The sequence below is a fragment of the Carassius carassius genome, chromosome 48, assembly GCF_963082965.1.
Source record: "Carassius carassius chromosome 48, fCarCar2.1, whole genome shotgun sequence".
NCBI classification, from domain to species: domain Eukaryota; kingdom Metazoa; phylum Chordata; class Actinopteri; order Cypriniformes; family Cyprinidae; genus Carassius; species Carassius carassius.
The window spans coordinates 900,243-914,172 of NC_081802.1; the positions used below are offsets into that span (position 1 = coordinate 900,243).

The 13,930-nt window shown below is 40.4% G+C and overlaps 2 protein-coding genes across 2 annotated transcripts in view; both read left to right on the plus strand.

Moving 5' to 3' along the window:
• LOC132131924 (GTPase IMAP family member 8-like) overlaps positions 1-9,959 on the plus strand; it is a 38,998-nt gene extending 29,039 nt beyond the window's left edge. The window contains exon 4 of the mRNA XM_059544097.1: positions 9,629-9,959. Within this exon, the coding sequence (XP_059400080.1) occupies positions 9,629-9,697 (69 nt within the window). The 3' untranslated portion in view covers positions 9,698-9,959. The remainder of the gene's footprint in view (positions 1-9,628) is intronic.
• LOC132131300 (GTPase IMAP family member 8-like) lies at positions 3,475-9,622 on the plus strand (the record flags this gene model as incomplete). Its single annotated transcript, XM_059543330.1, has 3 exons — positions 3,475-4,108; positions 7,654-8,280; positions 8,496-9,622. Coding segments are annotated over exons 1-3 (2,328 nt in total), but the record flags the coding sequence as incomplete, so codon positions are not given.
• Positions 9,960-13,930: the final 3,971 nt, after the last annotated feature.

The window sequence follows — 13,930 nt, forward strand, 5'->3', positions numbered from 1 at the left end:
GGGAATAGTAAGATTGAAGAATATTAATGGCGGTTTAGAATGCGATGAGTGACAGATGCGAGCGAGGTTGTATCATGACGAGCAACAGGTCATGTACTGGGTAAGATAACTAACTTAAAATCTTAAACTTGGTGTCACTATTACCATTACCATTCTCCACAAAAGCTGGCATGGCAGGTCTACTTCTCAACTGGCAATGCTCCTGTGCATATTGGGTACTGCTCTTCAAGTGCCTACACATTAAAGATAAAAATGTATGCAGGACAATTTTTTAAAAATAGGAATTGATAATTGTTCAATGTTCAATTTAGCTTTTGCTTGTGTACCTCCTGAGGGTGATTGCGACATTGGACGATGTTGCATCAGGTCTAAGGTTTTGCCTTGAAGATGTTGCCTCCTCCATCAACACCAAATCTTTTTCCTGCAAACAGAAAATAAAAATATGATGTTGTACTGATAGAATTCTAGGCTGTTTGGAGTAGTCAAAAATAAAAACACCCCTTAGAAGTTAGTTCATTAAAAGGTCTTCAAAGCAAAGTCTTTGCAAGGCTACAGTGGTGCTAGCAGACAAGTCCTGAATATCAGTCCTTACTGTTGAAGTAATACGTTTGGCAATTGTCACTGCACAGGTCTTAAAGATAGTACAAAACAAACCTGTTATTAAAATGCCCAATGTACAGTTCTGTAGACTAGGGTGAAGTCAGAATGTACAGACACCGGTCCCAAATCGTTGTATTTTAGAAAACTAAATGGCAGACTACATATGTGAGGTGCCGCAAATAGACTTGAGTGTGCATACGGTCATAATTTATTAATCAAAACCCGCCAAATGAGCTAGTTATTTGATGTGCGTTACTCACCTTACTTCACTGGAGCTATAATAATCTATAATCTCTGAAATTATTGTCCTGATGCTTTACTATTGGGGGCTCTGGCAATTAGCTATACTGTTGGCTAATCAAATCTGGTTAATCTGCGACTTCAACCGAGAGTGACCAATAGAAAAGGCCCTTCATCCTGGTGAGTTGAGACCGCCCACTGAGAGACAGCTTCACTCACAAGTAAAACTTTTCAACTCGCAAACAAAAGATTTAGACCCCTTAAAAAAAGACGGCAGAGAAGAGAGCAACATTTGTGGTTTCGCGAAGAAAAATAACAATTTCAAAGTACCTCAAATATTTTTTTTTATTATCAATTTCTTTATTTTTGAGCCTTATGAATACTTTTATTTGCAATCTTTTATTTTGTAATTACAAAATAATTAGTTTTACTTTTAAACACAGAATGTTTGACTGAATAATAAAGACACAAAAATCATTCCGTAGGTTGGGTGCCTTGCTCAAGGGCCTCAGTCGTGGTATTGAAGGTGGGAGAGAGTACTGGTCATTCACTCCCCCCACCCACAATCCCTGCCAGAATTACTTAAACATGCGACCTTTGTGTTACAAGCCCAACTCTCTAACCATTTGGCCATGACTAATTTTAGTCTCTGGTTATTTTGGTGAAAGTAACGGACTACAAATCCGAGGCAGTAATATTGTAATATTGTAATGTAACTAAATACTTTCAAATGGAGCCTGTCCTCCAACAAAAAACGACCATATAGGTCATTTGTGCAAGCACCTTATTACGACCTATATTTACGTTTTAAAGTTAAGCGCCCTCTAGCGGGCATAAAAATAATGACAGTATCGTGTTGCGTCTGTCGTCATGAAATGACGTATAACGCCATTACCAATCAAAATGCACGTTTATTTAAATGTAATGGGTGGACTTTTTACACCGATCACACAGTAATTTGTACATATTTTACTAGGTGGCTTAATTATTCGAATGACCACACCTAACCCCACCCCTAAACCTAACCCTCACAGAAATCATGCAAAATTTAGATTTATATAGCATATACATTTTATGTATTTCAGGGACAAATGACCTATGCGAGCGTATTGGTTGGAGGACAGGTTGATATTTATGCTTAAAAACAAGCAATACATTTGTTAGTACAAAGTTTAATGCAGTGTTCTTATTATCATAGTGTTTATTACGTGTGTGGTACAGGTATTGCCTACATTAGGATGACAAAGATGGCCATATCCAAAATCCCTGTCCTTGTGGGGACATTTTTTGGTCCCCATGAGGTAACAAGCTTATCAATCCATACAGAATGTTTTTTTTCTGTGAGGGTTAGGTTTAGGGACTATGGTTATGTTAAAGAGAGAAAATATAATAAAAAAACTGGTTGCACTTTATTTTACAGTTTGTGTACTTATAGTACATGTACTTATAGTGTACTTACAGTGTATTTATCTGAGAAAGTTCTGGTAATACAAGGTAACAACATTGGGTAGGGTTAGGTTTAGGGGTAGGTTCAGGGTTAGTACCTAGTTATTAAATAGTTATTGTAATTACTATAATAAGTACATACAGTAATATGTAAATGAGGAACAAGTGCTACCGAAAAACCATTACATCTATGGAAGGAATCCAAAAAACATGGAAACCAGTGTGTGTGTGTCCCTTGTGCTCTTTTTCAGTGTGTGATCTGAGGATTGTGCTGATAGGAAAGAATGGATCAGAAAACAGCCGAGTGGCAAACACTTTACTTGGTACAACATCATTTAACAGAGAAGCTGCATCTTATTCACAGCAGCACAGTGTGAGAATCAGTGGAGCTGTGGAGGGGAGACACATCACAGTTATAAACACTCATCTCCTGCTCCAGCCGAATCTCCAACACCATCAGATAACAGAGAGAGTGAGAGAGTGTGTGTCTCTGTCTGCTCCAGGACCTCATGTGTTCATACTCGTACTGCAGTATAAGGACTTCAACAAAGAGGACAGACAGAAAGTGAAAACTGTGCTGAACCTCTTCAGTGAGCAGGCCATGAAACACACTATAGTGCTGACTACTGATGAAGAGACACGTGGATCAATATTTACTTCTAGGAATAATGCCATTCGTAACGTAATAAGGGAGTGTGGAGGAGGACATTTTAGGTTTAATACAATAAACTCAAGATGGTGCTCTGAGATGTTCAGAAGGATAGAGAAGCAGCTCAAGGAAGAACATGAAGAATTTCTCCTCTGTAAAATTTATGAGGATGGAGGTGATTATTTTTTTCCTGTAATCGGTACAGTGCTGTGGAAACAGGAAATGATAGATAAACACTATAGATAAAGCACTACTGTGTGACTTGAGCTGAAGTTTTTTTTTCTTTTTTACTAATCTGTTTTGTTTTGGTTAAAAAAAAACATTTCATTAATAGGGAATTAAGACATTGACATGGTAGCCTTCAGTTAATAAAAACAAATTGCATTCTACTCAAATTGTACAATATAATATCTTTTGTTGTTGTTTAAGGAAGTACCAAAGCACCATTTGTTACCAAACCTGAATTGAGTACGCTGTCTCTAAATTTTGTTTCAGTGACGACTACTAAAAAAGAAACGCTAAACATCGTGCTGTGTGGAAATAATTCAACACTAAAGAGCTCAGTGTCTAAAATATTTAGAGGGATAATAAATGAACCAATGAATAAACTTTCACCTCAGAAAGAGATGAGCAAAGTTTGTCAAAAGAAAGATGGAATGATTCATGGACGTCAGATCAGTGTAATAGAGCTTCCAGTTCTCACTCGTCTCTCAGAGGAGGAAGTGATACGTCAGACTCACCGCTGTGTGTCTCTCTGTGATCCTGGAGTTCATCATTTCATCCTCGTTACTCCTGTCAGTCCACTTACTGATGAAGACAGAGCAGAAATGGAGAAGATTAAAAATATATTTTACTCAAAAGTGCATTCCATGGTGCTTTTCATTACTGAACTCAATGTTGACAAAAATGTAACTGATTTTGTAGCATCCAATGAATCTCAGAAGGCTGTGAGACTCTATGGGAGTTGGTGTGATGTGATGGGGTTAAAGGACCAGAGAAACTCAGAACAGATCTCAGACCTGTTTGACTGTATAGACTGTATGAAGACTGAACCCTATTCTCTTCGAATGTATATGAGAACTCCAGAGAGGAGAGTCAGACATGAACTAGAGGAGAAACTGAGAGTGAGAGACAATGAAATCGAAGAGTTACAGGAGAAGATCAAGACACTGGGTAAGTGGAAGTTCGTGACAACATTGTTATAAGCTTACAGTTTGTTTACACTATAGTACATCTATACTGGGTCAACCACACATAAAAAAATACTCTTTTTTTTTTACACATAACTATTTTAATAAAGGGAAAAAATGAATCAAAAATATAATCTTAAACCCAGATTTTCACCCAGTGTTTTAAAGTCTGTTTAGATTTTAAAAGTTGTGTAGTGTATTCCAGCCTTTAGCAACTTCCCTCTACCCTCTACCTCTACTGCCATTTTATTGAACAAGGAGTCCAGGACCAGGCAGTTCTAGCAATGTGGTCTATAAAATTCAGCTGATTATCAATCATAACTGCAAGGTTTCTGGCTGTTCTTGAAGGAATTATGGTTGATGCATCTACCTGGACTGATAAATTGTGATGAAGTGCTGGGTTCCGTGAAACCACAAGCAGTTCAGCTTAAGCTGAAGGTGATGTTTTTTCATTCAGCAAGAAAAGTCTGTAAGACATGCTGAGTTACAAGCAGCTATCATCAGATCATCAGGATGGAATGAGAGGTAGAGTTGAGCATCATCAGCATAGCATTGATATAAAAAGATCTGTTTCTGAATGACAGATCCTAGTGATGCAATGTAGACAGATAAGAGAATTGGTCCAAGAACTGAGCCCTGAAGCACTCCAGTAGCTAGATGTTGTGACTTGGACACCTCACCCCTCCAAGACACCATGAGGGTCGAACCACTAGAATGCAGTTCCTGATATGCCATTTGCGAATAGGGTTGACAGGAGGATTTGGTGGTTAACCATGTCAAAAGCAGTGGACAGTTGGTACCAATAGCTTAATAGGCAGTGTGCCAACATATAGTGCCCAACACATTGGGTGTTCAGAGTTTGGGTCCTGGCTCACCAGCCTTTCCCAATCCAGTCCCCACTCTCTCCCACTTTTCCCCCACTTTTCACTTCATGTCTCATCACTGTCCTGTCATAATAAAAGCAAAAACACCCCAAAAAAGACCAGTGGACAGATCCAGCAAGATAAGTATGAAGTATTGAAGTACCATGTGCCAAGATTCAACCCTTGGGCGACAATCGCTCCTCTTGCACTTGCTGGGCCCCCTACAAGGAGCGTACCAGAAGTATCCCTTGGCGCTTCTCCAGGTGACCGGATGTTGATCACTGCATATGAGGGTGAGCCAGAGCTTTCTGGAGAGGAAGATTCGGCTGCGCAGCTGTCCTCCGGGACTGTAGCAATGCCTGAATCAGATCCGGAAATAACAGCTATGCTTACCCAGGTCGCTGTGAGGGTAGGGCTCGAGTGGAGACCTCCACCTCAAGGTTGGACGATTGGTTATTCAGGGGGTTCACACTTGTTTTCAGTGCCCCACACTGGTGCCATTCCTCCCAAAGGTGCATGAGGGAACAGGTTGTGGATGGCACCTTTTTATCCCAGAAACCGACCTGCTTACTCCTATATATACGGGGTCTATGGGGGTCCCCCCTGTGGAGCAGTCATTTGTGATGCAGTTGTGTCCTAATACCACCTCCACCTGGCAGGGTGACCATACCTCACCTTCTGGGTCAGTAGGTACTCTTCTGGCTTATCTGATGTTGCTTATACAGCCAACAAATTTCGGTTACTCAAGGTCCCTGTGTCCCGGACCGGCTACGTGCCCAAAGGTTCCCACTTCTCCCTTCAGGGATCAGGTGGTGAGCCTGCAAGTGCTGCCCGGGAGGAAGCAGACCCAGCCCTAGCTCTCCTCCTCGCGTGCGGATTTCCCTTGCAATCGCACAAACCGGGGGTGCGCACTCAGATATATGCTGCTCTCGCCCAGAGAGAGTGCGGCCCTTAAAACGTGTCTCTCCTGTGTTCTGTGCATGCTCAGATCTCTCTGTGCTCATGCACCATAGATATTAATTATTTTTGCACCTGAATTAAAAGTTGTCATAGGTTATTATGCACTTTTAAAAAGTAGTCTCAAAACAGATTTGTGCAGGTCCTTTCCTTGATTTTTTAATTGTTGTATTTTTGTTTTTACATAAACTGGTTATTGTAGTTACTTTGTTTTACTACATCTCTTTTTTGTCTATATCTAGGTTTGCCTTGGGGAGCATTTCCATGCCTCGCGCGTCTGGTTTTGTGTGAGAGCAAAGAAAATCCGTGCTTGAGTGAAGAGATTTGCGCTCGCGCATTGTATTAATGTGCGTTTGCACTACAATAATGTGCTACATTTGTCAGTAAAATAATGCCATAAGAAATACTTTATCACAGCATGCGAGTACAGGATTGAGATGTCTTGACAACTGACAAGACTTAAAACACGTGAGAATGAAAAACTTTCTTGAGGAAGCAGCACTGGCCTGATCATTAAGATAGTTTTTGGGGGCTAAGGTGACAGATGGGGGCTGAAACCCACCCAAAAAGGGTTTAGAACTCCCCCTGGTATAGTGTGCGTAATTATACTGAAACATAAATATATAACCAGTTTACCTGATTCAATGTGATGGCTGAGCATGTTTCTGAAATAACAACAATCCATGGTTGGATTACCAACATGGCTAACTGTAAATAATCTTACACTGTCAATAAGCATGATTTATACTCGAGCCAACTCTGTTCTGTCGAATAGCAGCGGGAGTCAGATTGCCCCATAGTGGATGGCTAAAAATTTTGTAACTTATATATTTATGAATCCTCAAGGGAATGTCTGAATTAACTGATGCTCACCCCCCCCCCCAGGTTGAAAACCCTTGCTCTGCGCAGAGTATGGCCCACTGCATAGTCGATGCAATCACTCTGGCTTATGAGGCACAAGGTGTGCCCTGCCCATTCAGGTTGTGGGCTCACTCTACTAGAATTGTTGCATCCTCTTGGGCACTGGCTCTTGGTGCCTCGCTTGCAGATGTTTGTATAGCTGTGGGCTGGGCGACCCCCAACAAGTTTGCTAGATTCTATAGCCTTCGCGTGGAGCTGGTATCCTCCTGTGTTCTTACCTCAAATGGGTAGAAGCACTGAGGGTCCCTGGCTTGAGGTTGGCTTGCTAAAACCGCTCCATAGAATCCATATCATAGACCCTGTTGAGTAGAGGGCTGGGTTCCATATGTAGAGACCTAAGTGGATCCCATATGTGTAAATTCCACAGTAAAGCCTCAGAGCCTGTGTTTCCCCAGCAGACTTCCTGCTATTTTCCAAGAGGGTTACAATCAGCTCTAATCGTCCATATGCTCCTTGATGGTTGTTCATATGTGAAAGTGCTTCCAAAACCTCCTTCGGGAAGGATGAGCTTCTGCAATGTTCTTGTCCCTAGTGGAATGACTAGTCTTTTTGTGGTAAGCACACTGCACTACATTTTCAAAATTCACAGATTCAAAATTGGTCAACAGACAAATCAAAGAAATGTTAATGTGTTACTAATTGTGTTCTGTGCTAACACTCACAGTAGCATACAAAAGTTTGGGCACACTGCATGGCCAGCATGTAAACACTTTTTGTAGCCAGACTGCTGTAATTCAGACATGATGTGAATGCAGTATTATTTTAACTAGTTTATTCCTTTGCCAAGATCCAGATGGTGTGAAGCTGAATCTGCTTGTGTGTGGGAGTAACAGAGAATTAAAATCCTTCATATCAAACCTGATCCTGAAGCAGAGAAGATCAGAGCTGATCTCAGAGTGTAAGAGGAGAGACGTGGAGCTTGATGGACGTCTGATCAGTCTGGTGGAGCTTCCAGCTCTGTTCAACACTCAGCTCTCAGAGGAGGAAGTGATGCGTCAGACTCACCGCTGTGTGTCTCTCTGTCATCCTGGAGTTCATGTGTTCATCCTCATCATTCCTGATGCTCCACTTAATAATGAAGACAGAGCAGAAATAGAGGAGATCCAGAGGATATTCAGCTCAAGAGTCAACAAACACATCATGATCCTCATAAAGCAGAATTCAGAGCATCAGACCGAAGAACTCAATGAACAAACACAGTCTGTCATTGAGAGATTTGGAGGACGACATCATTTCATCGGCCTGAACACACAAGTGTCTGAGTTGATGGAGAAACTGGAACAGATGGTTGAGGAAAATAGTGGTGTTCGTTTCTCCACAGAGACATTGATGGAGGCACAGATGGAGAAACTGCAGAAATTAGAAGAAATGAAGACGAGAGTCCATTCATTAGAGACGTGGTTTCAGTCACAAGGTAATGATCAGACAACATGCATTGATTAATCACTTTTCATGATTGCTGAAGTCTACACAGACTTGTAAAACAATAACAATATATTCTGAGTTCAAAAGAAATAATATAATCATCACATGATGCTTCAGAATAAAATATATAAAAAATTATCTGACGATCTGGATAATTTACAATATTCACTTAAATATTTACACTTTTATTTGATCTATCTTTAGATTCAAGTGAAAGAGAAGATAATCTGAGGATTGTGCTGCTTGGGAAAACTGGAGTTGGGAAAAGTTCAACTGGAAACACAATTTTAGGAAGAAACACATTTATTTCAGACATTTCTCAAACATCTGTTACTAAAGAGTGTCAGAGAGAAACAGCTGAAATCAACGACAGACACATCACTGTGATCGACACTCCAAAACTATTTGATACTGAACTCAGTAATGAAGGAATCCAGAGAGAAATCAGAAACTGCATCTCCATGATCCTGCCTGGACCACATGTGTTTCTCTTACTGATTCCACTGGGACGATTCACTCAAGAAGAAGCAAAATCAGTTAAAATCATCCAAGAGATGTTTGGTAAAAACTCTTTAAAGTACACCATGGTGCTCTTCACCAGAGGAGACTTTCTGAAGAACAAAATCATTGAACAGTTTTTGGGAAAACCTGGATCTGCTTTAAATGAACTGATTGAAGCGTGTGGAAACAGATTCCATGTGTTCAATAATGAGACTAGAGACCAAACACAGGTGACTGATCTACTGCAGAAGATAGACAACATGGTGAAAGAAAACGGAGAGAGTTACTACTCATGTAAGATGTTCAGAGAGATGGAGAGAGAAATACAGGAACAACAGAAGAACATACTGATGGAGAAAGTGGAGCAAGTGAACAGAGAAAAAGAAGAACTGATGACGAAACATGAAGAAGAGATAAAGAGAATGAGGATGAAGATTGAGGAAGAACAACAGAATCATGAGAAAGAGAGAAAGAGAAGAGAAGAATTTATTGAGAGAGAAGAACATTATAGAAGAGTAATTAAAGATGTTGAGGATCAAATGAGAAAGATACGAGAGGAGCTAAAGAGAGACCGAGAGGAATTGGAGAAAGAAAAACAACAGGAAAGACAAAGAAGAGAAGAAGAGGATGAGAAATGGAGAAAAAGAGAACAGGAAATGTGGGATTATAATCAGAGACTTAAAGAAGAAATAGAAAGAATGAACATGAAGATGGAAGAAGAAAGACAGAATCACGATAAAGACAGAAAGAGAAGCGAAGAAGAGGAAGAGAGAAGGAGAAAGAAAGAACAGGAAACATGGGATGAATATTACCAGAATCTTCAACAAGAGATAAAGAGAATGAACATGAAAATGGAGGAAGAAAGAGAGAATCATGATCAAGAAAGAAAGAGAACAGGATTTTAGGGAGAATACCGTAATTCCTCAAATAAAAACCGGTAGTCAAATAAATGCCGGGCCTCTTATAGTGGCCGGGGGCATGGTCAACACGGACAAATAAAGGCTGGTCTTAAATAAAGGCCGAGGGAAAATTTGTGCAGCAGAGCCAGATAATGAAAGTACACGCCCACTGCCGGAGCGTTTCTCGTTCTCGAGTCAAGAACCGGTTGCATCGGTTTTCAGATCACCAGTACACTGAACCGAGAACCGTTTCTGTCGGACGCGAGGAGAACTGAGGAGCTGATGATACTGCGCACGTGTGATTCAGTGTGAAGCAGACTGACACACAGAGCGTCTGAACCGAACTGATTCTTTTGGTGATTGATTCTGAACTGATGCCGCGTTTCCACCGAAATTACCCAGAACATTTGTACCAGGAACTTTTTTTTCCCAGGAACTTTTTTCCTGCCAGACTTGTTGCTTTCTGCGTTTCCACCGCGGTCTAAAGTTAGGCAAATAGACTTGTGACGTAGTGCCTAATGGTTAGAGAGTTGGACTCACAATTGAAGGGTTGTGAGTTCGAGTCCCGGGCCGGCAGGAATTGTGGGTGGGGGGAGTGCATGTACAGTTCTCTCTCCACCTTCAATAGCATGACTTAGGTGCCCTTGAGCAAGGCATCGAACCCCCAACTGCTTGCCGGGCACCGCAGCATAAATGGCTGCCCACTGCTCCGGGTGTGTGCTCACAGTGTGTGTGTGTGTGTGTGTTCACTGCTCTGTAAGTGTGCACTTCGGATGGGTTAAATGCAGAGCACGAATTCTGAGTATGGTTCACCATTCTTGGCTGAATGTCACTTTCACTTTCAACTTCAGTCAGCTGACCATGGCTACAGCAATTTTCCTCTCTGTATATTTACTATAAAATGAAATAGGATATCAAATACCACTGCCTCCTTTCGTTTTCATTTAAACATAATAACAGCTGCAGAAATGTACTTAGTTCAGGGATATGTGTATATATACAGTCATTACAATGCAACAAAATATTATATATTTTTTATTTTCATTTTAACATATAGATAAATTGATTATAGACCAAAGATAACCTGTTAGATTTACCCAAAACGAATTATGTTTTATGTTTAACCACTAAAGAGACATCAGAGCCAGCGGCACACATCAGAAGGTCTAGCCGAGGAGAGGCTGCTCTCGGCGGATACATGAGGATTGAGCTCCCGCTGATCGCGTGGAGCTCACTGTCTCGAGACCGGCGAATTATTTTTTTAAATAGGCGCTGTGTTTATAAATAAACCACAAATTTGAGTTTTAAACAACTACATTCTCGCCTGAAATACTTATAAAATTACATTTCATGACACAGTAACAGTAATATTTTGAAAATGATCCGAATAAGTAGTGGTTGAACTCAACCAATGCTGCGTGAACTCAACCAATCAGGATGTTTAGCGTACCTAAAAAGTACTACCTCACCAGCAGGGACTTTCTGAGGGGCATTTTTTTACCCGGAACTTTATTTAGTTCCTGGTTCCTGTGGTGGAAACACACCAAGTACAAGGCCAAAGTCCCTAGTTCCTGGGTAAAGTTCCTGTGGTGGAAACGCGGCATGATTCTGTGCTAATGTTATGATCTCTGTCCACTGGAACGCTATCACTTTTAATTTAAAATGGGTTATTTAAAACAATTACTTATCAAACAGATGGAATTAGAAATAAAGGCCTGCCTCTAATAAAAGCCTGTTACCTTCTGCAGTTCAGGTAAATAAAAGCCCCGGCTTTTATTTGAGGAATTACGGTAATATATATATATATATATATATATATATATGAACCTACAGGAACAAGAGAGACAGAAACAACAGGAAAGACAGAAATGGAGAAAGAAAGAACAGGCAATTTGGGATGAATATACTAAGAGACTTTAGAGGAAGAGAGAAGATCTTCAGAGAGTTCAGATGAGTAATGTCAATCAAAAGAAAAGGAGACGACAAACCTGAAAAATAAATAAAATAAAATTACTTGAAAATACAACTGCACTTAATACAGATGAACTAAAAGGGATAGTTCACCCGCCCCCCAAAAAACGCTGTTAATTAACAAAATCTATCTATCTATCTATCTATCTATCTATCTATCTATCTATCTATCTATCTATCTATCTATCTATCTATCTATCTATCTATCTATCTATCTATATATCTATCTCAGAGCAAATAAAGCAGACCAGTACAGAGTAGGAAAGCTTAATTACAAAATAAATAAATTGCTGTCATATTTTTCACATTCCAAATCTGTAAAAGAATAGATCTCAGATCAAAAAGGACACTGACAATGTGATGCAAGACAAAATTCCAGCTTTTAAATGATGTCAATTGTATTATATTCAAACAGTAAAAAGCAGTTTTAGCACTGTTTTATGTAGCATTATGGATCGCTGTAGCGACTCAGTTCAAATGGCACTTGAAGTGATCATCTCTTCCTTTTTACTACTAGTTACAGCACTAAATAAACTTGAATCACCATCAGAAGGTATGTTGAAAAAATACAGTACAATTTATTGAAATCTGTATCTGTCAGACTCTGTCCCATGTTTTGTGTGTTTATTGATCTCTTTCCAGGTGTTCCCAATTTTTATTAATATGATTCCAGGTGTTTTCCATGTTTCATTGATCCCAGGTGTGTCTAGTGTGTTATCGCATTTGTCTGTGTATAAATAGTGTATCCTATTTTGAGTTCGCTGTCAGCTGTTAAACGTCTTTTTGAGATCCCCATTATGATTATATTAAAATTCCATGTTGAAGAAATCTCCAGCGTCTCCTGCATCCCCCCTGCATCTAAACACCGTTTAGTGTGACAGAACAGCTAACTGAAACAGTAAGTGGAACAGCTTTTTTCCGGGTTTTTGTTTTGTTTGAAAAGTCTTTAGTTTTCCTCTTTGAACGATTGGCAAGCCACGACCCGATCAGTTATGCAAGGGCGTTTGTGCCTCTTGCCTTTGCCAGCTCCCTTGAGGGAGAACCCTGGTGAGGCTTTTCTGGATCGGGACTTACCACCGAGCTCCAAGACACCACCAACCTCGGATGGAAGAAGGCAGTCATCTGGTGTCTGGAGAGCCTCCGATCCGGGACCCATTCGCCGGCTGTCCCTAAGTCAAGTAGTAAGGCTCCAGCCGTAGAGGCCGAGGTGGGGGCTGGGGCTTCCATGGCCTCCTGAGTCCCCTGATCCACCATGGCGTCCTGAACAAGTTCTGCTCTGGACCTCCAGAGAACCCACACCCCTCCCCTTTGGATGCTATGTGGCGTGAGGTCACGTCTTCCAGACGGGGGGATTATGTCAGACTCTGTCCCATATTTTGTGTGTTTATTGATTTCTTTCCAGGTGTTCCCCATTTGTATTAATTTGATTCTGTAAAGCACATTTCAGAATAAATATATAATTCTGATGCAACATATTTAAATTAGTCATATAGAACTATAATGCAGTAAACAGACCTGGAACTACTTCAGCCATACAGTACACTACTTTTAATTTTAGAATCAACTGTATTTATTTGTTTTAAATAAAATGAAGGTAGACACTGATTTTCACCCTCAATCTCCAAAAATGACAAAAAGCCTCTAAAAGTACAAACCAAATTCCAAAACAAATTGTGAATAAAAACAGAATGCAATGATGTGGAAGTTTCAGATTTCAATATTTTATTCAGAATACAACATAGATGCCATATCACATGTTTGAACTGAGAAAATGTATAATTTTAAGGGAAACATAAGTTGATTTTAAATTTCATGGCAGCAGCACATCTCAAAAAAGTTGGAACAAGGCCATGTTTACCACTGTGTGGCATCCCCTCTTCTTTTTATAACAGTCTGCAAACATCTGGGGACTGAGGAGACAAGCTGCTCAAGTTTAGGAATAGGAATGTTGTCCCATTCTTGACTAATACAGGCTTCTAGTTGCTCAACTGTCTTAGGTCTTCTTTGTCGCATCTTCCTCTTTATGATGCACCAATTGTTTTCTATGGGTGAAAGATCTGGACTGCAGGCTGGCCATTTCAGTACCCGGATCCTTCTTCTACGCAGCCATGATGTTTTAATTGATGCAGTATGTGGTCTGGCATTGTCATGTTGGAAAATGCAAGGTCTTTCCTGCTTCTCTTCCTCCACATCGTCCTCATGACTGTGCCATAGATCTAGTGCCAGGTACTTCTCTGCCTTGGGGCAGGTTATATTAACTTCATGTTC